General features: G+C 39.6%; 1 protein-coding gene across 8 annotated transcripts in view; it reads right to left on the bottom strand.

Moving 5' to 3' along the window:
* Positions 1-25,881, bottom strand: part of CNKSR2 (connector enhancer of kinase suppressor of Ras 2) — a 207,655-nt gene that overhangs the window by 13,764 nt on the left and 168,010 nt on the right. The window contains exon 21 of one of the 8 annotated variants that reach the window (XM_066545425.1): positions 1,489-4,408. The exons of 6 other annotated variants lie outside the window; for them this stretch is intronic. In XM_066545425.1, coding sequence (XP_066401522.1) covers positions 4,359-4,408 — 50 coding nt within the window. In that variant the 3' untranslated portion in view covers positions 1,489-4,358. Of the gene's footprint in view, positions 1-1,488; positions 4,409-25,881 lie in introns of those variants that run through there. One more of the 8 variants, XM_066545428.1, reaches the window with a different exon arrangement.

Genomic DNA, 25,881 nt, shown 5'->3' with positions numbered 1-25,881 from the left:
TTCCCAAAGTAATGGAATTCTCATCAGTGGCAGAACTTTTCTGCAGTAGGGTTATAGTTGCCTCCTTTCTTGGTTTTGGATATGGTACTCTACTCATTAAGCTGCCTATGAAGTTTGGATATGGTACTTTACTCATTAAGCTGCCTATGAAGGCACCAGTTTAACCTTAATCTGCTGATTTCAGTGACTCTCTGGGAGAATTTTGCACAATGAAATAGGATATCCTGACATTTTTCTGTGCCACACACTGATATAAGTGCTGTTTAATTTTGCCACAAGCTATCAATGCTGAAGTGCAATAAACGCACCAATCCCACTTTGATGGCACATTTCCCCTTGGGCCCTGCAGCTCAAAAACAATAGAAAATTTGTATTTATGAGGAAAGCCAGGAGCTGGAGCAAACTGGGCAAAATTGCTAGACATTGAGGATTCTGTAGCCTTGGAACAGGATGAGGAGTTCCCTACAAATAATAATTCACAAGGAATATATAGAAGCAATTACTCCTTGAGGAAAATACCGGTATTACAAACCTAACCTAAGGCTGCAGCACTCAAAGTTGTGAAAGGTTAAGTGACAAACGATACGGACCCAGCAACATTACTCACCAGTCAGAATCAAGCCACAGTCACGCTCGTACAACAGCAGTGCCTGGCAAGGCTTATGGGATTGATACCTGAAAGCAAGCCTGAACAGATGGGGGACACGTTCCTGGTGAGCAACACCCACCCTGAACATGAACTCTGCTTCAGGCTACACCCCAAGTTGCTTCTTTGTATGAAAATGTAGCACCGAGATGGGAGTTTTCCAAAATGCATCACTAAGGAACTACAATTCTACCTTCAACATGGGAGAAACATTAATGTGGGCAGGGGCCAGGCTAATTGAATGTCTGCCTCAGTTACCTCCGTAACCCACTGTGGGGTCTGCTGGGGAAGCACCTCCTGGGGCATTTCTGAAAGGGACCTGAAATACTCCCCAAAATGTTATCCCAGAAGATGTCATATTTATTCAAATATTCAGATTTATTAATGGATTTAAAACTGCACATTATGATAGCTGCACTGATTAGATTCCAACCTAATTAAGCTGCACCCTGAGTTACATCTTAATTATGCAGGGCACAACACTGCCAAATATCAGGCACCCCCCATCAGCTGCTGAATACCCATCACACCCCCATGGTCTGTAAGCACCACACAGAGTTCAAGGTACCTTTCAGGACAAAAGCTATTGCTGTGATGAGAGAGATGCAGTAATTCCATGTGGCTCTTCTAGACACCACTCATGTCACCAGATGTCAAAATGAACTTGTGAACATGCATGAACCTCAGCATAAAGTGCTCTCAAAACTGGCATGAGAGTGGTCACAGCAGAAAGGTCCATTTCCCACCCATTGGGCAGAATGTGTTTGCCACAAAAGGAACAAGAGAAAGGAACTGAACGTCAGCCCTGACAGACGATGGTTATGCAAAAGCAAGACAGAAAATTTGCTGGCTTATTTCCTTTATTAAGCCCAAAATAACACCTTTAAAAAATCCTGACTTCATGAATAAATCAAATGCCTTCATTAAAGAAACATTTACTGCCATTTTCTATACTTTATTTTAAGGCATACAGAAAAATATTTAACAAATGTGTATGCAATTAAATGCCAGGGACTGCTAATTACAGCCCTTCTGAATGCCTCTGCAAAACAAAGATACTCAATACAATATGTTAGAAAGGGTGGGGAAAAGAAAGAGAGGAAGCTGAAGACAATCTAATAGGCATTAGTGCAGATATATGCTGGCCTTTGGCTACAAGCAGCAAATAAGCCATCAGTGTTACCCCAAATTGCAGCCAAAGGACATTTTAGAGTCACATCCTTGCTTCCGCTTCTCTAATTCATTTCCAAAACATTTCACCTCTAACTAATTATGGAATTTAATGACAGAATGTAAAGGACTGGCTGAGGTTGCAGGCCATTCCAACAAGACTTTAATCACATATCCTTCAGGTTGCAGAATCTTTATGTACTTAGCAGTGATTTATCATTCCTGGCAGAGGCAGGTACTTCAAAGGCAACCTTATATAAAAAATAAATTCTGCCTTTGCCAAGCGTTGGAAAGAGCACTAAATTAAATATTAAAATCAATTCCTACAGACAAACTCAGAGAGTTTGTCTATCTGGCCAACAGGCAAAAATTTATGACAGTACAGTTTTGTAATCAATAATAGCAATACAGTGCATGTTTCTGATTAGAAAAAATTAAAGATGCCAAAACAACATTGCTAAATATTTAGGCTGTTTTGTGACAGTCCCATTGAGCAGAAATATAAAACATGCATTTTGATGAATTTCCAACTAATTTATGTCATACTATACTTTTTATTTTTCAAAAAAAGAATATTAAAACTATTATAAGCTTTGTCACCTGCTGTAAGGCAGAATGATGTCATTTTATTCACTGCGCATTTCCTGTTTGTGAGGCAAAAAAGCATAATTTACTTCTTTATAAAAGGGAAATATATATATAACTATATATATATATCATTTTATTGGTATTAACATAATGCAATACCATACATTGAGCAAACAGAAAGAAAACATTTCAAAATACATTTTTTAAAAGTATCTCCCCGTAAGATAGTATGAAATATCAAGTAATTAGCATTAACATTATTACAATACACCCTTAGCCAAATATATCAAGGAAAATCCACATTCTAATCACAGAGATAGAGGCAAACATCAACCCATAGGGGACTCAGAACATAATTATAAATACAATATCTGAATCTACTTTGAGTGACATCCAGACAAATACTGGCCCCAAAACAGCCCTCCGGAGTCTGGGTGTTACACAGAGAATACTTTGTGCCTGCTTGGCCAGGCAGCATCACTCACATGTTTTAGTCCTAGAAGATAAAGAGGAACCAAAGATTTAACTGCAGAGTCTAATAAATCTCAGCGTGAGGTATCTTCTCCGTCACCGTCCGAACGAGTGCCAGTGTACCCTCTGGGAATTCAGTACAAACCACTGGATGAATGGAAGTCTCTGAAAGGTCTGTACATACCTCCACTTGACAGAATACACTTAGTTTAGCATGACACAGTAAGGAAACTTCCTTCACTAATGTGAAGCACGCTTAAATGACACGACTCTGTCTGGTTGGCCTGAATGGGTTCACTGGAGTTCAGTACAAGCAATGGGAAATTACAGTTACCATGGCTGAATCCCTCTTTAATTCCTCGAGGTGTGCAGAACAAAACTGAGTGACATCAAAGCCCTTCCCCTGCCAAGACCCTCTTCCCCTTCCGTTCTCCCATGCGGGGGGCAGTATTTTCTGCAAATGTGCTCCATGTAGACTGGATCTGACTTTGTGCCTAGTCCCACTGTGGAAAGGGTGCATTCTTCAAAAGACTGGACATGCCCTTTGACACCTTCCTGGAGGCCTCATATTCAGGCATGTGGTTGTCTATGCTTTAACAGGTCTGTTCTCTGTTATAAACATCAAAGTTATTCAAGAAGAACTGACTTTCTGAACGGAGGCCATTAGGTTGCTTGCAAGAGGCTGAAGTTGAGTCTCCGTCGTGCCAATTCTCTAATGATAAGTTTATCAACCTTTGAGTCCAATCGGTTCAGTGCCAAGAGATGTGGTTCCCATTTGACATGGAGAGGTGCTATCAACTCTCGCAGTGTATTAGCCTAATATGATAAAGCAGTGATACAATATGTTGAAAGATCGGTGATGCGCCATTATTTCCATATCATATTAGTAAATTAGAAATACTATCATGCAAACAAGAGCAAATAGCAAATCTGGCATACAGTAGCAGCACTACAGAGCCTTTCTAATCTGCATGCAGCGATGCTCGTGAGGACAGAGACATGGCACTGTTCTGCTATTATGCCTCACTCCATTAAAATATCCATCCCTGATGCAAAAGAGGTATTTAGGGCAGAAAGTTATATATTCTCTTTTTGTAGATATGTTTTTTTAAAAAGAACAGAACAAAGACCAATTAAAAAAACCCCGAACAACCCACAAATAAAACAAGAGAACAATACACATCCTAACCAACTTAGTTGGTTTTTCTCCATGTTGAAGACACATTAGCTCATTTGGAAGCACTGGGAATGGGTCACATGAATGAGGAGAATGGAAGCAAAGAATGTGCCCCAAATCCACCAAACGTGCTACAAACACAGAAAAATATCCTGGTGGCAACTTATGCGAGAACTAGAAAAAGAGGTGGCACAACACAATCTGGCTCCTTTCGTTCTCCTAGCTGACAGTCCAGCGTTGTGCAATGTTGGGTGAAGGATAAGATACAGAGCTAGGAGATCGTGTGATTCTGCAACCACACTGACATTACACACTTCCATAAGCTAGGGCTTGAGAACTCGAGAATCTTTGTGGACCTGTGTTAGCAAAGAAAAGAGAAAGAGAGAGGTGGAATAAACAGCATACAGCTAAATTGTTTACTTAGAGTTTCTGTGTGGATATGCAGTCTCTGCACAGGCAGTTTCAAAAGCCTGGCTGCTCTCAGTGCATTCCCTGTTCTATTGCTTACTACACTAAATTCTAATAAAAAATGAAACTCCATGGATCTTAACATCCATTGTCATTTTGAATCCCAGATATGCAAAGCTGGGGGATGTTTTGTTAAAAAAAAAACACTTCGGGAAAGAGTTCAACTGTGCATAATGTAAAGATGTACAAACTCATTCCAATTAACTGGTGGGATTTGTTTAACCCCTGTCAAAGAGATTATTTTTTTTCCAAAAGACAGGATGGAAAGGAAGGAAAACATCAAGCATTGCCATTTTTATTCTTGAGCATATCACAAAGGGTCTGGAAAGCAGACAAGAAGTATTTTCTCAGGGACAGAAAACACAAGGTAGAAAGAATCCCAGATGGAAACATTGGTGACATTTACTCCACACATGGCAGCAATTGGAAAATGAGTTTCAGAGAGGCAGAGGGTGAGCAATGCTACACAGAACTCAAACCCAGTTCAGCCTCTTCTCTATTACTGAGATTTCCTGGGACTCTGTGCGTCAACAAGGAGAGGAGGAAGAAGAAGTGTGAGGAAAACAGTTTATATAACTAAATTCTAAGTATAGCAGTCAAGAGAAACTTTTACATAACCTATTGTTTAAAATAAAAACCCCATTAGATTCCACAACCAAAATGAAAAAAACCCCAACCCAACCCCCAAAACCAAAGCCCAACCCCTTGACAAACAAAAGGCCAAACCAGCACATTTCAGGACTCATGGGGTTGAGGAAAGGGAGACTTTGTAGAGCACAAGAGGGAATGTTTTTCAGATTTCATCCTGTTCTATGCTATGAACAGTTGTAGCATTGAAAATAAGAATCTTGGATTTATTTGGAAAAAGGCACTAAGTGAAAGAGGATACTGCTGCCTCATAGGTATCACTTCTGCAGCTTCAGGAGATGCTGTCATCTTATGGCTGTTGTTCATACAACCTAATCACTAAGAATTCAGAAAGTTTGTTTCAAAGGTCAGGCTTTGGCAAAAGAAACTTCCCTTTTTGTGAGAGAAGGTGGCTGTGATATAAAGGAGGGTTACTGAAGTTAAGGCAAGGGCATTATGTAGCAGATGTCCATACCAGCTCTTGCTTATGCCCAGCTGAGCCTGGCTGGGACACATCCTCTATCTGTGGAAGAACTGTGCTACCTTCAACACATGGTGGGACAGGACTTGTGTTATGTACATAAAATTCAACTAAATTTTGCACTAGAAAACTATTTCTGAAAAAAACCTGCTAGTAAGACACACTTTTGTAAAGACTATTCCGTAATATTGCTAAGGTTTTATTATTAATAAACTATATAAATTTTCAAACACTGGTAATTTTTCTCTATTACTGAAAAATCCCAGTTTGGATTAGACACTGTGCATGAACAGCCTTTCATTAACCTCTTAAGGTAAGTGGTAGCATATACTTTCCTGTTTATCTTAATGTGAATATAATTCTTAGGCACTAGGGGGCTTTTCTAAATAGATTTTCAATATCACTTATGGATAGTAACTAAGCATTTAGAAAATCTGCTTTTTAGTAGTAAAAATTATTTTTCCTTATCCTTACAAACCCCACATTTTTTTTCTGTATTGGTAACATTAGCAAAATTATTTATGTAAAAAATCTCCAGCATGTGGTTTTGTTTCTAGATAAGGGTTTTAAAATTTGTTTTAAAGGAGAACAAATACAAATAACAAAGAACGAGTAATGTGCTTTTGGACAGATACTTATTGACACTACAACTTATGAAAATCATGAGACTTGCAAACATTTTGAAAAATAAACCAATTGCCATTCACATACAAAAATGAATGTGACCCTGTGAATACAGCAAAGTGAACTTACTGCATTTATCAACCAAATTATGTCTGCATTATGAGTTTTATGGCAAATGACTTTCCCAGAGTGGTTACAGACACAAAACTGTCTGCTGTAAATCTCTGCCCATTTATTCAGCTTTAGGTCATGAAGGATGTGAGGAATTTTATATCTGAGCAAACCTGCAGCAGTAAGGAGGTACTTTATCCATCTAAAATGGTGAGACAGAACGCACCTGGGCTGGGATCACCCCACCAAGCAGGAGCAAGGGGATGCTCTGCATGCCTTTCCAGGCCAAGTGTCAAAAGCCAATAAAAATGGCTCTCACACAAGAAGTCCTATGCAAGGAAAGGGGCACAGGAAGTGATACAACTCTTTCTCTTTGAGACTGATCTATAAATAAAAGTTTAAGGAACACCAGCAGTCACTAATGAGAAGGTATAAAGTTAGGGTTTTTACTTTGATGTGTTTTTTCATGACAAAAAGCATAAGATTTTACCACTGCCACTTGAGAGTACACTTTCTTATCAATCTTCACATTATATATTTTGCCTAAACAGACTACAAGATACCTGTTATTAAATGGTATTTTTATGACAACTTCTCTTTTCAAAGATAGGTTAGGTTGAAGAATAGCAGGTTACTTAACTTACTTTTTAAATTCATACTGAAGTTTTAGAAAATTTCAGACTTCCCATCTATGGTGACCATCAGTAAACCTGTAGCTGCCTTTTGAAGATCTACCTTTTCCTTAGTTTTTATCCTATTTTGTGTACCTATTTCTACATCTGTCTACATATTCAGGAGAGAAGAACTTTGACTGGAAACCATTATGCATTTTCCCCTAAAGATAAATCCTTTGCATGAGTGATCAGGCTCCCATCAAGAATGAATGTAAAGAACAGCAGCGAAGAGAAAACCTCTCCACGTGCCGCAAACTGTGACCTGGTTGCCTCTGCTGGAAGTGCAGGGGCAGACACATCTTCCTCCTTACTAGGGAAATGGCTCAAGGCCCTTTGACAGAGTCCTGGGGAAGAACACTGGCAGATCTGCAAACTGCCTGCTGCTCACTGGTGGGAAGCTCCCACCACCTCCAGGTGTCAGACAGATGCCATGCAGAGATGAAAAGGAGCTGCTAGAGCCTGGCAGTGAGACTGCCTGAGGAAGGAGGGATTTGGTGACACACCTGGTGCAGATCCCCAACCCTGTACTCCAAAGCAGTGCCTGCCCACATCATCCTATGGGAATCCAGTTAGGTATGGAAGCAATAGAAGGAGCCACTCAGCACTCTGCAGTAAAGAGCACTAAATCAAACAATTCTAATACAGGAGTATGCTATCTGCAAAAAGCAAGTTTCAGCTTTTCCAACACCACAATATATCCTTTAGTGTGCCCCATGTCCTCACTGAGGAACACCCAGGGCACAAATGCTCCATGGGAAAGCACCACAGTGAGGGACAGGCACAGGGTGTGAGCCCACATACAACAGCCCTCCAGTGCCTGCTCCTCTGCAGGTGCTGCACTGGGTCCCATGAGAACAAGGCAGTGGAAATTACAGGGCTCTAATCAGCAGGCATTTTTCCTCCCACTTAGCAAAGTATCTCTAAATTGCAAATGTAACCCAGCTCTCCTATGCACTTCAGGTACTACAGCTACTGCTAAACAACCCTCTGTCTCTCCAGTACTAAAGAACTAAATAAACTAAAATGTAGCACATTAAATTGCCAAATCACTAACTCTTACTATATTATTATAGTGTATTATATTATATTATTTCTAATTCTGCCCCCGTTTTGTCCCTCCATATTAGATATATCTCATGGTTATTCCTATGCTGTTCAGATATCTCTCTAATATCTGCAAAACTCTCTCCTTCAGCTCATTACCAGGGTCTTACTGGAGTGACAGTGCACAGCTTCAAGACTGAGCAGTCTGAGTGTCATGTCAGAAAATAAGGTTATTTTTCCAGAGCAGTTCATTTTGTAACCATTGCGAAGCAATACAAAGAGCTGCTCCCAGGAAAGGAAGCCCTCTAATTTGGGACATAACCAGTGAGACACAGCTGAATAACCATTTTCAGGAAAAAAAAAGAAAGACCAGCTGGCTGAACTTCTCAATGTTTTATATAGATTTAGAAGGTATAGGATGTAATCACAACTTTAGCATCCCACTGGGCAGTTTATGAATTCTGATAATGATATTAAAATTTCTGTATATTGGCACTCTAATTGCTGGATTACACAGAGACTTAAGTTACATAAGCTTATAGGACAAGCCTCACCTAGGAGAAGTCTATGTTTCATCCCAAAGACAAGCACATAAGGCATATATCTAATGGTGAAATTCCTTTCAATACAATTCTTAGTACTATTGTAAGCTAAAATCAGCCAGGCTATGACTGCAATGGCATATAAAACTCAATTTAATCTACCAAACCTCCTGCATTGTTTATTCTGGGAACTACTTGAAAAGCCATGTCCTTGTTTCCTGATCATAAAGCAGGAACTGCAGTTCCAGTCTATCACCCCATGGAAGAGTTAATGTACAACACAAAAATGGGAGCTCTGTTTCCCAACTAGTGCATTGGACATCAACACTGAAAAAAAAGCAATGCACTAATTTTTTGCATTGTTATCAATTATTTTTTTTAATAAGGAGTACTTAAGCAGAATTGGTCTTATTATTGTGACAAATTATTTTGTGTATTACTTTATTAATTACTTTTTCAAGAAGTGTATTTCTGGAATTTTTTTTACATTAACTTACTCAGGGCTTTGAAAACAGACAGAAACATACTGAATTAATTATAGCATAACAAATTTAAATTTACACAAATAAATTTTTAACTTCAATCAGTAGAAGCCCCTTTGGTTCAGAGAAGACTTTAACAGATAACAATTATGTTATCAAGTTACATGATTGCTTTTTCTGGTGGTGCTTTCCATACTGATAAGAAAAACACCAAGACACGGACAAAATCCCTGGTGTGACTAAATAACACCCAGCCAGACTGTCATGTTCCCACTGCCAGGCTACACCCAAGGGCAGGGCATGGAGATGCTGCCCATGCCACAGCTGCTGCCAGCTCAAGCACCTTGCCATGCTGGCTGGGACCCCTTCTCTGACTGGTCAATGAAAGAGGCACAGAGCACCTGAACACGGTAAGCTACTGACAGCATGCCGTGTGGTGAAGGTAAAACAGACTGAGAAAAAAGCGTTATCTTCTTTGTGCCACATTCAGCTGAGGTCTTGCAGCAGCTTTTGCCAAAACCTCCAATGGGAATGGTGTCAAAACCTACTCTGGAAAAACTGGGGGAACAGATTATCATTATTGTTATACCAACATTGATCAGGTTGAGATACTGTAATTTAATTTGGAGCTCACTGGAGGGGCACACACACAAAACATGGACTCTACTATTACTGTCCTGGCAAGGCCAACAAGTGAATTGTTGGCACCACTCCTGGCTGGTTGTGCTGTGTTTAACAAAGGTGCTCCCTTCTCCTCTCCTCATGTTCTAGCACGTGTTTCCTCTGTCAATCCAACCTGCCTTGACTGTTCCCAGGCAAGAATTATCGTTCTGCTCCAACTCTATTTTTGACTCAGTCAGGTGTCTTTCAGGTTTGAGGAGGACCATATTTAGTAACAAAAATGCTATCAGACCTGAAGCCCTCCCTCCTATCAACAACCTGAAATATACTGCATAAAATTAGCATATAAAGAAACTGCTTTTAGAAGTCTTGCTTTTAATTACTTTAGTTCCCATAAAATAAGACAGGAATCACCTTTCTTTTTCTAAACCAATGACTGAGCTACTTTCTTGGCTATCTATGGTGTCTTGAAAGCCCATCAGACCAACACAGAAATGGCCTCCTTGTTTGCCTGGGGGAAATTCCTTATCTATTTGAAAGTATAAAATGAAGAATTACTGATTAAATGTTTCACACTTGCTGGATGCTGAAGGCTTGTACTTTCATCTGGTAAATTTAAATTATTTTTTTATGAGAATAATTTTCTCTGTATAGAAAGCTTGCAGTGAAAGGTTTTATGCAAGGTACTCTTCTGACAAGCCAAACATTGCTATGTTATTTGTTAAGAATCACTTGCATATTGTTAATGTGTAAGAGCTGTTTTCAGAGGGGATACAAATTTTTCATGAAAAGTGTATCTTAAACCTTTCATATTCCAAACAATCCTATCACTAGTGTAATAAAAGAATATCAGGGTTGCACAGGGATTTTATACACTAAGGACTCCTGTTATAGGAGTCAAGTGTTGAAAACATCAGAATCTCCTGACTGTATTTTAACTTTAAAGATAGCAATAAATAGCAAATTTTAAATTATTTGAAATCCCTGAACATGCTAGACTGGATGAGGTATAGCATGGATAGTACCTCCTGAAGCCTGCTAAAACAATATTTCAGTATGTCCTTTAGGAGGGGAAAAACCAGCAAACTGATCAAGGGAGTATTTTGTCATATCACCTAATGTGTTCAAGCTCCTGGTTAAATACTCTTTCTGAAAACCACAAGGCTGCCATTCATGAAAATGGATGTCAAAAGGGATTTGTCAGACTGGCCAGGAACCCAGACAAAACTGAAGGATGCCATGCTAGGGTTTCATGGCCATGATGCCCAGCCATGCAGGAGTCCCTAGCCCTCCTTCCCAGCCTTTTCTGAAATAGAGACCCTCTTGGTGAGAGGACATGGTGCACCCAGTGGTTTTCAAAGAAAGATCCTGATAAAGTTCTTGGTGAACTGGTGATAACCAGTAAGAAGGTACATCTACACTCCCATCAATTCCTACTCTTCTACCAATTCCTCCACCAACTCAGGAGGTTTTACCCTCAATGACCTCTGACAGAGGTATAAAGACACAGGTATGAAAATTGCTTCTCTTTGGCCTCTTCCTTCCTAATTCATCCCCAAGCATCTCCAAAACTGCCCATCACACACTGTTTGGTGAGGTGTAGCTGCCATACTTCTGTATGATGGCACTGTTCCACAGAAAAGATTAATCCTGCACTGAACATATACAGCACCAATATATGACTCAGGCTCCAGTTCAACTGACTCCTTCCCAGTATGGAAGGGCAGAGCCTGGGGGAGACCTGCTGTCCCCCTGGAGGGATGGAGCAGTGCACAGGGCCCACCAGGTACCAATCTCCCCATTCCTAAGGTACATCAAGCTCCTCTACTGGCAAAAACACCAGAGCTGTATTGGAGATGGGCACTTCTCAAAGCCTTCTGAGTTGTCAGAAGTGGTGTTCTTTTTCAGGAGAATGAAAACAGGATCTCTGCAGCTTTCAACTGAAAATGAGAGTGCCATCATCTCAGAATGTGCCCAATTACTTGCTAGCTTCTGATACCTCATCCAGGTCTTTTGATCACAACAAGGGAAAAATACTTGTAGTTTACTCAAAGTTAACAATATCCAGGGAAAGAGAAGTCTTATTAAAGTGAGGGCAGCTGTTCCCCAAAGGGCTGCCCCAGCTCTGGGAGCAGCTGGGCACAGGGGAATGGCTGGTGTGAGATGGTGGCTGATCAGGCTGAGGCAAGGAAGAGGAGTTGAAGAAAGGCAGGGGCTGGGTGGGAGGGAGCAACCACTACAGTGACACCACTGACACCTGACCCTGGCAGTGCTGTAGCAATCAGCTGGGAGTTGGGGACACATTTCAAATACAACCAGTTTTACAAGAAACCTCTTGATCTGGGTAATGATGTGTAGGGCCCAGCCTGCTCTCCTGGCAGCCTCCAGCAGTGCCAGTGCCCAGAGCTGCTGTGTGCTCAGCCCCTGGTCCTGCCAACAGCAGCAGAAAGGGCATCAAGAGACTCGAGGAGAAAATCCCTTACTGTCACCACAACTGGTGATTGTTGTATGCAAGGGAATCCAAACACACCAAAACACCCTGAGATGCTGGGGAAGGGTTACCTGTAAAAACAGCCACCTTTTGAAAATGGCAGGTAAGAGTGTCCTTCCCTCAGGGGATGGTAAGCCAAAGGATGCTTGTAAGGAGGCATTTCTGTTGTCCAGACCAGTCATATGCATGAGCAAGGGTCCCCTGGACAAGCTGTACCAAGACCCAGAGCTGTTATGCAGGGATGTATTCCCAGCAATTTGCAACACACTCTGGCTTTGGTTTGCTTAAGTGCTTTTCACCCAAATATCACAACTAAACAAAGAAAATATTATCATCTCTACAGCGTGAAAAACACTGACTATCATGTAGCTGAGGTCTGTTCTTACCCCATAACAGCAACTTCCCTCCTATGCACTTCTCAAGCTGCTCAGTTAGCTGTTGTCCTCTGCTATTCTCTTCAGAAGCTACATTGTCCTTTTTACTTTCTTCTCCTCTGCAGTCTTGCACATGAATAAGCACTACACATCTTTTTTCATGCATTACCAACATCAAAACCAAACCTTTTTCTTTTTTCCCTATCAGGCAGAAACATCTTATACCAAACAGCTTCCTTTAGTTCTCTTCTTGGATTGCACTTGTTAAAAATGTCAAATCAGCTTCTACAAAAACAGAGAAGTAGGGAGGTTTGGCTTCTACCTACATATAAATACAGGAAGTAGTGTAGATAAAGCAGAAACAACAACAACAAAAAAAGAGACTAATTTGTGACACCTCACCTCAAAAAGCAGTACTGAAAAAGGCAGAGAAGGGCTGACAGGATTATTGTTGTGCAAAAGGATTTTCCTGCAAGGAATGCATGATCTAGGGCTAATCAAGACTTCTCTCCTATAAACAAGGGGGATGGAACAGAAGCCTGTTATCTAAGGACATAAAGGCAGAAAAAAGGCTGGTAATTACCTCTTCAAGTAACAGAAACATCTGAAAGGTTGTGTGCTAGGTTTCAAACTAACTAGAAGAGATACTTGTCTCTCTAGCCTGGAGTTAAAATGTGCAACTCCTTATTGCCACATAACAGAGCTCAAAGTACACCTGATTTCAAAATCAATAAAACTATTGTGTGGAAGAATGATCTATCAAGGGTTACAAGAAAGATACCTTTAACTCTCCCTAGAAATATGTTTTGAGGCATGGTTCAAGGCATGGGGAGCTCACCTCTCTTTGGTACAAGCACTTTTTCTTGCAGGTGACTTTTTAAAATTCAAATAACTCAGAGCCTGATATCTGATATAGAACTAGACAAACCAATGTTTCAGACAATTTTTGCTAAGCTCACATCTGCTGTGCAGAATGGATGTGTTAGATTGCAAGAATAAACAGTAAAAATAAAAGGCTCAGTGAATTTTTAATTTTGTAGGGATTTTTTTTTTCAGAATAATGTAGACATCCCTCTTAAAGAACTGACGTATCTAGTGTCAGTAAATGCAGTAATTTTCCACTGTAACGTCAGGACTTGCCATCAGTGCAACGGGCAACTCCAAGGAGTTACAGAGTAACCAAAAAAGTTCAGTGTAAATTATATGACAGATCTATTCAAAACCTCCATGGAAAAATAAGAATATTTAGGTTTCCTATGAAAAAGAGAAGGTAGGAACAGGCAAGAATTGCTCTGTTCTGGTTATGTATCTGGTAAGACAACAGCTGGTGATGAAAAATGTTGGTGACCCCAATTTACACACTTCTTTGTGAACTATAAAATACAGCAAGAGCACACTCAGCTCAAGCTGAAGATGTTTAAAACAAGCCCTTAGAAGGTGTTTGCAGTAACCTTGGGGGGATTTCAGAACTGGAAATCCACAGTTAGAAGTCTAAGTGCAGAGAACAACCTCCCCTGCTCAACCTGGAACTGACACAACCATTGGCCTTGGAAGGAGCTAGAGATATTAGTAAAACCCAGGAGGACCATAGATGAAGATTTGGCTGTATAGTTTTGGTCAACACTGCTAAAGATAAGCAACATCAGACTAGAGAAATGCAAAACATACAAGGACAAAATAAAGAAACAGCCTCATGAATTTGTCTTTTAAAAAATTTACTCTATTTCCATACAGCACAACTGAGAAAGTCATCTGAAGAAAAAGTCTGGGCTAGAATTTTCAGAAGACAAGAGCTAAGGGGCCAAAAATAATTGTTGTCCCAACTAATTCCATAATTAATATTACAGGGTTTTCAACTTAATATTGAGGTTATGCCAGAGGTTTTTTAATTTATTCAACTAAATAATGAGGTTATGTCTCCTTGGAAGACAACTTGCACTGAGAAGTATTTCAATGCATTGGCGTTATCAATGCACAGAACATGGCCCCAGCATAAAATCCATCCATGTGGCTCACCTTAGCTCCAAATTCTAAGCTGCATAAATCTTTAAAATAAAGGCTAAAGAAGCATAGGTGCATTTACAGTAGGTTATGCTGTAAGAAAAGTGTGACACTGTAGAAACAAAATACTTTTAAAACAGTTTTTTTTTAACTAGGAAAAGATTTATAATCCTCATTTGGGGCACAGAGAATTAGAGGCTGATGGGATTTTCATTTCAAAAACCAATCACAACTTAATTAAACTCATTACATAGCTTACCTCACCATTACAGATTTATGCCCTATTTCTAGTCTACTTTTTGCTTCCATCTCACCCCACTCGATTCTGCAACCTCCTCCCCAGCTACACCCTGATGTTTCCAATTCCCAAGTACTACAGATCAGACTGCACAAACTGTTTCTTTTCTTTTTCAAGAAAAGGGGTAAATTAAGCCTCCACCACCTTGGGGGTGTGTGCTTTCCTTTGTTCTTTGGGTTACTCTCAGCAACCTCCTACTCCCCATCATTTCAAGGAGCAGTCGTACTGAAAAATGCTCACAGCCTTCTGACAGCCTTTGCAGCAAAGCCAAATCCATGTAGGATATAAAATCTCACTCCTCCATGTCTGTTTTCCTCCAAGTAGAAACTACAGGTGCCATGGGTACTGGCTGCTCATGGCCATCCACCATGCCCTCATCCTTCCACATTCAACCTCCACTAAATTTCAGGAATAATGAAATCCATAAAGATCCAAGTTCTAGTCTCAAAACTGAAGAATCTAATTTTTACTTCAAGAGATTTTTATACTTTCCTATAAATCCCATAGTCTTATTTAGCCACAACATACACAAGCTTAGGAAAATTGTCTTTTGGGATGGGATAGGCCAAAAAGAAGGTGGCTGACATAGTTCTGAGTTGCATCAACTGTAAAAGCCATTTCCAAACTGTGAGTACTCAAGGCAATAATTTTTTAACTTTAAGAAAACACTCACACTTCCTTCCACCTTCTAACAATAGTTCAGAAATAATTGTACTAAAACTTTCAGCCAAGAGTAAACAAGTATTAAACAAATATTCCTAGGAAAGCTAACACACATCTTTTTTTTCTCTTATTTTACTACGAAGACATTTTACAGATATTTTACAAATTGTGCAAGGCTTTCATAAAATGAATTTTCTCAACTTCTTACAGTTTGCATAGATACAAGGATAACCTGTTTATGCTTAAGATTCATGATAGCCACTATAAGATATCCTTATCTGCTAGCAGAATCTGTGAACTCAAGGTTAAAACACAAAGTGAGCAGAGAACTTGGAAACTATTGATTTATTAATCCATAATGCAGTAGTGTCTAAAGTGCACTTGTGTTTGTTGGGTCTTTTTTATTAATTTTATTTTTATTCCACATTTTATTATTTCATAAATCCTGTTAAATTTTCAGTGTCTTGGTATAAAAAAATTTTTGCATGGTTAAATTAATCTAGTCCATTAATAAGTATTTCTAGCCCCTAAAATAATCACATGAAACTGTTGAGGATACATTAAGAAACAGCACATTAAATACCTACATCATACAGTGACAATGGAGAAGGTAAGCAGAACAATGTAAAAAAAATAGTAATTCAGTCTTGGATAGTTTTACTTTGAAGTATAAAATTTAAATGGAATTTTCCCCAGGCTCTTTACACAGTCAGAAGTAAATAACTAAAACTTCTCTCTTCTGTCTTCTAAAGAAACAGAAACTGGCAACTCCAGTTGTCTTTAAAGCCATTACAATAAAGTTAGAAATATAAATGTTTTGCTGTAAAATTATGTACATATACTTAGATTAATGAAAAAACCAAGAAAATGTCTTGAGAATAATTTTTCTTTTTTAACTAAAAGTTTAAAATAAATGGCAGGACATATTCTAGCAGGGAGGAAAGAACAAGAACTCTCAGAATAATCAGTTTCAAGCCTTTTATAGATTTAGTATGATTTTTAGATTGGCTTTCAAGTGTGCACATTAGTACAGCAAAAAAAATCTCACTTTAATGGCAAGTGTAGAAGCTATTGAAATACTGTTATGTGAATTCTAAACCAGATTTTACTACCTTTACTACAGGAAAACACTCTCTAATTGTGTCTCATAGTCACCATCTCTCAAGTACTCCTTGAAGACCACTTTGCACATGTAGGAAGCCCCTCTAACAGGGGATTCTGGCATTGCCAAGCCTCTGGGTACCACGGCAGGAGCTGTTCCTGGAGCCTCCCCAAGCCATCCCTCCTCACTCAAAATCTGGAACTAAAAGCACAAGGATCCCCAGCTGAGTTTCCTTACTCTCATTAGCAATGCTGGGTAAAGAGATGAGAGTAAACTTCCTGCCCTTGCCACTGCCTGATCTCTGTCCATTCCTGAATTTAAAACCAGGAGAAATCTTCTAAGTGAGGCTCCCTTAATTTTGCTTCCTACTTGAGGCTTGTAAATCATCTCATGATTAAATGAACGTTTCAAAAACTGGTTGAAAGATGGTTTAAATTGAAGTTTTTTGGCAGCCTCTCTCCCCTCTCTCTGATGGTGATAACAACTCAAATATTTTTAAAGAAATCAGTGGTGATATTTTATATTCCAAAAGACTGAAGTTTATCCCTCTGGAATCCAGAAGAGAAGAGATAATGAGCTGGTATTATTTTGTGCCAGCAGTACTCAAAAAGTGAAGCCAGAAAGCAAAAAATCTTGCTTAAAATGCAGTAATTTTCTTCATGTAAATACAGTAAGATCCTGCACAGCACTTTTTTTCATGTTTTGTTCATAAAATCATGGTATCTAACAGCAGCACACTGGTACAAGGATGCTGGACTGTTAACTATCCAACAGATTTCAAAATTTGTAAAATTGAGGCACAAAAGGAGTCAAAAAATATTTTTTGAACTTCTTGTTTTTGAACTACATGTTTTAAAAATAAAGGTAGGAACCTATTTTAATAGTAATGAATAAAAACTGAAAAATTGCCTGATTACAGGGCTTTTTTTTTTTTTGTTTGTTTGTTAATACTGTGTTATCACATTTGTTTCAAAAGAACTGGAAATATTGAATTAATTCTTAATTCTTAACAGAAGATCTTACAAATTAAACACACATGGCCACCATAATCTCTGAGCATTAAACACTTTTGAGGGATGGATGGAATCCCAAGTACAAGAAGGAGCCTTCTGCTCCCCACTCATCACCAGGTAATTTCTTCCTTGGCTATTTAGATGCAGAAGGTCAGTGACACAGGGAATAGGAATATTTTCCTTCTAGAAGTTCAGCTCTCAGAAATAAACAATATTAGCTACCTAATACCTAAACCTTCCCTATCCAAGGTGTCCTCTGGTAGCAAAGTCAAGCCCAGATGGAGGAGACACCAGAGGTTCACTGCTAAAGGGAGGAGCTGCCCTATGTGGGGTTCCCCTGAGGCTGCTCTGTGTCCAGAAACAGCCCCAGATGGCACCAACAGCCTGAACAGTGCAAGAGAATAAACTTATTAAAATCCACAGGCACCAAAGTGTGAGGAAACATCTCCTAGACTGCTGGAGGACAGTCTCAGAGCTGGTATGATCTGGAGGGATGAAATCCTTTGCCAAGTTTTATATAACAATATGGTAAATGCTGTGCTAACAGACACAAAGCCTGGCAAACACCAGGTTTTGTTTTTGCGGGGTTTTTTTGTTTTGTTTTTGTTTTTTTACCTAGTCAGACTATTAGTTTTACAAAATGTCATATATATTTGTTGGTTGGTTTTAGCCCAATTAATTTGACATTTTAATTCAGCTGAGGCTTTTATTAACATGAGCTAGTTAATGTGGATAGGTAAGAGGCCCAGAAAAAAATCAGAACAACTACAATTAGAAAAACAAGCATTAAGCAGAAAACCATCTGGGACACTGTACAGCCCCAAGTGAAATATGAAATACAGTATGGTTGCCAAACAGATGCTTATCACAGTACAGAGCATAAAACAGCCAGGGCAGAGCAAGCTCCCTGGTCTCAACCAGATGTGCTGCACCCAGCTTGGACACTGCCAGGGCAGAAGGGATGGGAGTCAGCCTGGAAAACCCAGGGAAGCTCAGCAAGAGCAGTCAGAGGCCTAGCAAACACTAACTATGGGAAAAACCAAACTAACCTTCACAACAACCTTTCAGCTTGGAAGAAAGGCTCCTGTAATGGAGCAGTCTGTTTTCTGTACCATAAGGGAATGGAAATGCTGGGCTTAAATTGCAGAGGGAACAATTCAATATCCATTAGCAGGAAAAAATAAAATTATTCCTTCTCAAAACAGCAAAGAGGAAAAGCACTTTCTGGAGGGAATGAAGAATGCCCACCACCAGGGGTGTTTAAGATTTGGAAGGTATGGCAGCTCCAGCTCTAGATGGCAGAGCTACAATTGATAATCTTCCAAATAATTTCCAGCTCCCTGGCTCCGAGACACCCACATCACACTTACAGCTTCACCAGGGTCTATGCAGGGACCAAGATTTAAACCTGCATACACTGCCCTCCTGCACTGGAAAGGTTTGGGAAACCAGTAAGGAGATTAAGAGGCCAAAAAATAAGCATCTAGTGCCATTTTAGCTGTCCAGGGGTATCCAAGGAAGTTGCATAGGGCTGGCAGGTTAGAGACAAGATCTGTGACCCTCTGGAGCAGCAGCTAGTGACTGCAAGGAAAGGCAGCCAGGAGGCCAAGCTAGCATGATAGGACAATTCACAAAAAATCACAATTCACAAAAAATCGTCCTACAACATTGATTGCATAGACCTCCATGAAAATATTCATCTTAAATCCAAAAATTCTGAGGACTTCTTTTTAAAAAATAGTTTAAAATCAACTGCTTCATAACAAATGTGGCTTTTCTAGAGTCCTCTGTCCAACAAAAAAAATGTTGGCAGGATGCTGACTGTTTGCACTGAAGTCTTTAATAGCCTATCCCGCTTCCCATGATGAACATTAATTAAACAACAATGCATCTTTGCATGGTGACCCTCCAGACATTCAGCATGGTAGTAGTTTAATAAAACCATATCCCTCCCATGTCCTTCCAAGCACTACTGACTCGAGTTCATCCTTGTTTCAATGATTGCCTTGAAAGAACATGAGAGGCACACACAACAGATGGTACCACCTGGAGATGCAATGAATACATTCTGGTAAGATTTTAGTACTCCTCTGTTCCCCCTAGTCCCCCTATGCCATCATCTTCTGACTTAATTGCCATTTATTATAGAAAGGGTTTCATCTTTTTTTAGCTTTGAAAATTTAAAACTATATATTTCAAAAGAACATTCTTATGTAAATGATAGGTAGCTAACTTTTTTATTGTAGATTTCTGTTTCCTTTGCATTTAGAAACCTTCAGATTAGGCCAAATCCCTCCTGTATCTCAAAGAGGAACTATGCCAGTTCTGCAAAAATCCCAGTGAGAAATGGCTTTGTCATGGAAAAATTGCAATTAAATTGCAGTAGTCAAATCTAAGAATGTCTTTATAACAATTTTCAGTAGGTTTCAGTGAGAAGTTTTATATAAATGATTTTAAAAATGCATGCTTTTCATGTTTGAAACCAAAAGGAATGTAAGTGAGTTGAAATCTTAGGACAGGAAAACCCTCTTTTCACTGGAAAATTATGGGTTAATGAAAAAATAAAGTTGGATTTTCCTTTTCATCCACAAAATAATTTCAAAAAAATCTAAGTATCTTCACTTAGAAAATTTGACTATAGCTTCAGAATTGAAAGATTGGAAGCACATTAACAATTGAGGGAGTGGAAGCAGCAAGCACAAAAAAGGCATTTTTAATATTGCTACCAAAACTTTTCAGGGCAACAAACTGGGATGAAACAGCAGTGGGGTAAACAGAGAGCCCTAGAGGACTTGGACTGTCCTCCCTCTGCTGCTTGTGAAGTTTTACCATTTATGAGTTTTGCCTTTCCCAAGGAGAGCATCTCTGCAGCCAGACCCAGACAGGGCAGCAGCAGAGACAGAGACTGCTGACACCATGAAGTGGAAAAATTAAAGTAAAACAGACTGGTTACACAACATCTGGCAAGAGAATGAATGCAGAAGATAAAAAAGGCCCACCAGAAATATATTCTTTCATGTACAGAGATTCCTTGTTTCACCACCCAACCCAAAGGGGTCTCTGGTAGGGAGCAGCATAGCTCCATTGACAGTCTCTAACTTAGTAACTTAGAATTGAGGAAACCTAGCAAGAAAGCAATTTGGAAGAACGGCCATGTAAAAAATTCTCTTGTGAACTTCTTTTGCATATAAAAAGACAATTTAATCCATATATTCCAGGCAAAAGCAGATGACCTTTATTGACAATGACACCCAAAGCTATTAAAACCAAAAGAAAAGCAGGAATTCATCTCTCCTTTGTATTTTTAGCAGCATGGGCAATGGAAATCAAATAAAATTTTAAACGTGGCAACAAAATATTTGTGGGCAAAATGCATCTATATGTATAAACACTAACAAGCATAACATTAAAACTATTATTATTTTTGTTGACAGCCCATATTGCTTTCTGAACTGCTACTCAGTAAATGATTCAATACTTGGCTTTCAAACACTGCAGGCAATTTTCTCCCCTTGAACTGAAATTTAAAATCAGAATATAGAGGTTTTGCATCCCATCATTTTTGTTTAGAATACAAACTCACTTCTGCAGTGGTGTTGCTTTTGCATATGAGAATTAAAAAAGCTTTATTTTTTAAATTTTAAATTTTAATTAAAGAACATGCTCAGAAATTAACATATCTACTCCAAGTTGTTTATCTAAGGTAGTCATATTTTTGAACATAATTAGGCAGCACTTTAAGGTAAGCTCAATCTCAGTTAACTGCAGAAACAGTGCCTTGGAGGCAATGGGACAAGTAGACAAGGCATAAAACACTGATGGTCCTCAGCCCACAGGAGTGCAAATGCCCAGTCAGGTGCCACAGGAAGGCTCAAATGGGAATTAGGAATGAAAAATTAGATCACAAAAACAAAGCTCAGAAAAAGTAGGCATTTCATTAACCTACCCCAGTGTCTGAGCATGCATGGGCTGTGTTGCCCAGGAGGATGTCAGGCAAAAAAACCCCCAACCTCCAACTTGGCAAATGCTCTTGGTTGTACAGGACTGATAGTGGATACAGTAAGTTAGAGTAACACCCTCAGTGTCCCAGAAGGTGCTGCACTTTGTGCTATTCACCAGTTTCATATGGAATACTTCTAATATGAAACATTACCTCAATTTCTCATAGCTCTGTTTATTTAAGACCCTCCTGGGCATTAATTCCAGAGGGGAAGATACAGTACTTTAATGCTTCCTCCCTTGCCTCTCAGTGAGGATAAAATTAGGTGGTCAGACAACAGGACACCACTAATGATGTCCTCTCTAAAATGGAAAGAGGCTGTCAGAAAAGCAAACTGCCCTATTAAATTCAGCCACACATCCTCATCAATTCCAGTGTGTGCAATCCAGGCTTCATGTGTTATTCATCCTGACTCCCACATTTCACTGTTGCCCAAAACCTGCCAAAGTAAGACACTCTACCTAAAATGCAGAGAAGCAAAGCCTAGAAGTGTACACAGGCCACCATTTCATAACATAGTGTTTCATTAGCAAACATTGATCCTTCTGAGACATACCATTTGCACCATGCATTACAGCCTCCTCATTACAAAGAGGGAAGCCTCCCTAGACCTGTATTTTAGAATTTGAAATACCTGACCTTATTCAGAGTATATTTTTCACTGGCAATAACTCATTCTTGAAAGGAAATGCTGCCTAGGATGTCCCATGGATACACCTTCTTGGACAGAGTGCATGATACTTGCTGCCACTCATGGGAGTCCTTAGCTCCTCTGTCCTATTTTGTGAAAGCACTGCCACCTTGAATTTAATTTCTGCAACTGGGAAGTTGCAACATGGGAGAAATTGTTCTCAGTTTCCCTTATTCTCTGGCTGGTTTGTAGTTTTTTACTAGGAAAAAAAAAAGAAGAAAACTCTCAGGCTTGGTACCTCAGCACAGTCATTTGGTACCTCTTTCAGTGAGCAGCCCTCCCTGACATAAAGGAGAGCTTTCCTGAAACCCTTCACAGGGACTGGACATCTCTCAGAGCTGCAAAATGGCAACATTAGCTCCTGCTCTGGCCTTTGACAATGTTTTCAGAAGTTCAGGGTCAAAAGGCAGATTTCAGAGACTGGAGCATGAGGCTATTGTGTTCCTCTGGGGCAGCATTCACAAGACTGTGTGGGACCAAGCATGGGATGCCAGGAGATGTTGCAAACCTGCACAAGAGCTTATGGTGATGAAGCAAAATGCCAGGGATCATCTATGAGTTTGCTGAGCCTTCAGAAACACTGTGAAATCTTTCAAAAGTGACAGAAGTCACAGGAGGGAGATTGTAGCATCTTGTAAACACTCTGGAGGGTGAAACCAGTGCAGCAGCAAACAAGCAGCTCTCAGCCATTAATTGCCCCAGAAGGGCAGCCAGTAATTTGTCAGAATTTATGTAAGACTTTGTTACAGTTGCCCATGCTATACAGAAGGTATTATCTGAAATTATGATGATGGGGTAGCAACAAAAAAGTCCTTAAACACATGTCAGGAAAAACAATAGCATTAAGAGTGCAGAAAAAGGACTGAAAACTTGCAGCACAAAGAGGCAAGAAACAACACAGAAGGAAATGGGGAAATTTAACACTGCAAAGACAATCTAAGTGATTTCTTCCTGCTGCAAATCCCTTTTCAGACTCAAACACAGGCATCAGTGCTTTTCTGTCCATGTTCCCCGAATAAATTTGTATGGAGCCAGCACAGTGGAAAACTCCCTTGCACACTGCTGCAGGTCCCAGGTGTGAGTTCCCTGCAAAGTGTGCCAGTATTACCCCAGCCAGTCCTGCAGCACCTGGAGGCAGCAGCAGAGCCCCTGTCCCAGCACTCTCTGGGCAGATGACAGCACCTGAGACTCCCCCAGACACGGCTGTTCTCCAAGGACTTTTTCAGGGAGTATGCAAAAAAGGTGCAGGTTTTTCTGCACCTAAGTTGACTTAGTTGGCTTGCAGGATCAACAGCTAGCTACACCCTGCAGAGAGCTAGTTAAGTTATGTACTTCTTTTAGATGTGAAACCCTAGTAATGCACAAACCAGAAAAGTCTTTGAAAATGAAGGAACCACCACCAAAGATAATTTTAAAAAATAAAGAAAAAACTGAAACAAGCTTTCCTGGGACAAAACCTGGACATAGTCTCTCTAGAAGTGTTCTTTGCGTTAAGCAGCAGAATCTGTCAAAACACAGAGTGTAGACAGAGGTGGAGCCAGAGGGGAAGAGGGTGACAGTGTCATGATACACTGCTGTCTCCTTCTGTTACCTCCCTCTAGCAGAAAACACACCTGAAAAGGCCCAACTTCACAACTGAATCACAGACATGCAAACACTGTGCCACAGCCTCCAACCTGCTCTCTGTGTTCAGGCTGCCTCGGAACAGCACAGCAATGGGAATGCTTGGTGCTGCAGGTCTGAATGTGGTTTGCCACTTACGCAATCAGGAGCAAACACATGGAAAAGCCCAAATATCCCACAAGAGAATCCTCTTTGATTACAAAGAGACCATTACAAGATGGTGTCAATATGGAACATCTAAATGATTTACACAAAAGTCATTTGGGAAATAAAACAATCCATTAAGGATTAGCAGTGCAATGTTAATGTGATGTAACAGGACAAAAATAAGCACCTGAACACACAACAAAGTTAGGTCCTGACAGATAAACACAGAAAAGGACAACCCATATTTTCAATTTGCCATATATATCTATGCATTATAGAAGAGTTGATACACAGAACTATTTGCAGGGTCAGTAAAGTCTTGAAGCATCTATTTAAGACATTAAGTGGCGACTGAGAGAAGATGTTTAATTTTTGCAAATCAGTGTAACTTTAGTACAAAATCAACAGAAATATGTTAAATTTTAGCAGCTAGGGACAACATCTGAAAAAAGTGTGGAGCTCCTAGTTTGTGGTGCAGTTATTTGAAAACAATTCTGCAAGAGAATTTGGAAGAAACAGGACTGCATTTTACTATTTAATATAAATTCAAGTGGTTCTAAAAGTGAGAATGTAACAACAGAAATCTGAGAAAACAAACTTTTGGCAATGACATCTGACAACAGCAAAGGAGCTGCATTCTTGTCTAGCACAAAAAGCAATAGGAATGATTAAGCTTTAAAACACACACAAGTACACACAAGAACACACATCATCATCCAAGAGCCTAGAACTCTGTCAGGATCACAAACGTGTAAGGCAAATAAATATATTTAAAAGATTCTGATACCACATGAGGGAACATTCAACGTGAGGTTAAAACATTTCTGAAAGAGAGAGGAATTCCTTTCTCCAGCCAGTTGCAATGTTTCATTTTCCCAGAGCAATGGAAGTGAAGGAGGCAGTGAGGTAGCACACACAAGGTAGTGACTTAGCAGATGTAAGCAAACCTCTCAACTCAGAAACTGGATTTTGCACTTAGGAACACCACTTGCAGGAAATCCTCCTGCCTTTTACTGGTAAGGGCACTGGAAAAAGTCAGCGTTGCAAACAGAACACTGCTGTCATAGCAACATGCAATTCAACACTTAAACTTTTCAACAGACAAGACAGTATTTTACTTCTGGTTTTATAATTTCAAGGTCAACAACTCATCATGAGCACTTTACCTGTCTAGCTGGTCATCAGTTCTCAAATATAATCTCCTGTTAAAGCCTCAACCAAGGAAACCTCCTCAATCAAATAAAAAATATAAGCATGTGTATACAGGGAGACCACTTCAAAAATTACACCTTTGTTCTCCTTTTCTGGAAATTAGTGTAGAAGGATGGAGAAAAGCCCCAGTCCATTAAATCAAGCACTAGCCTTTTACTAGTAATTAGCATGTGATAAAATGCTACAACGAGGTACACAAAGGCATTGAAATTGAGATTTAAAACACCTAAAAAAGCCCTTAGACCTTGCAATGGTATCTGTAAGTAGTGCACAAACAGCACAGCAAAGCCAGTGGAAAGTCTCCTTGACCCTTTCCATTTTCAGTAAGGACTTAAAAAATTTTTTATGTTTCTATCAGTAAAATCCCATTTGAAAACCAAATCTGAAGGCTAAAAATAGGACAAAATGTGCTGAATGGTTGATGAAATTTAACCCTGTTAATTAGACAGTTTCATTTCACAGTCAGTAAGAATCTAATACTACCCTAATAAATGTATCAGTTTTTTGCAAAGTGTCATGCATGAACACAATTGAAATAGT

The sequence above is a fragment of the Molothrus aeneus genome, chromosome 2 (genome assembly GCF_037042795.1).
Source record: "Molothrus aeneus isolate 106 chromosome 2, BPBGC_Maene_1.0, whole genome shotgun sequence".
In the NCBI taxonomy this organism is placed as follows: domain Eukaryota; kingdom Metazoa; phylum Chordata; class Aves; order Passeriformes; family Icteridae; genus Molothrus; species Molothrus aeneus.
Note: the sequence above shows the minus strand (reverse complement) of the source record. Positions and strands in the feature narration are given on the sequence as shown.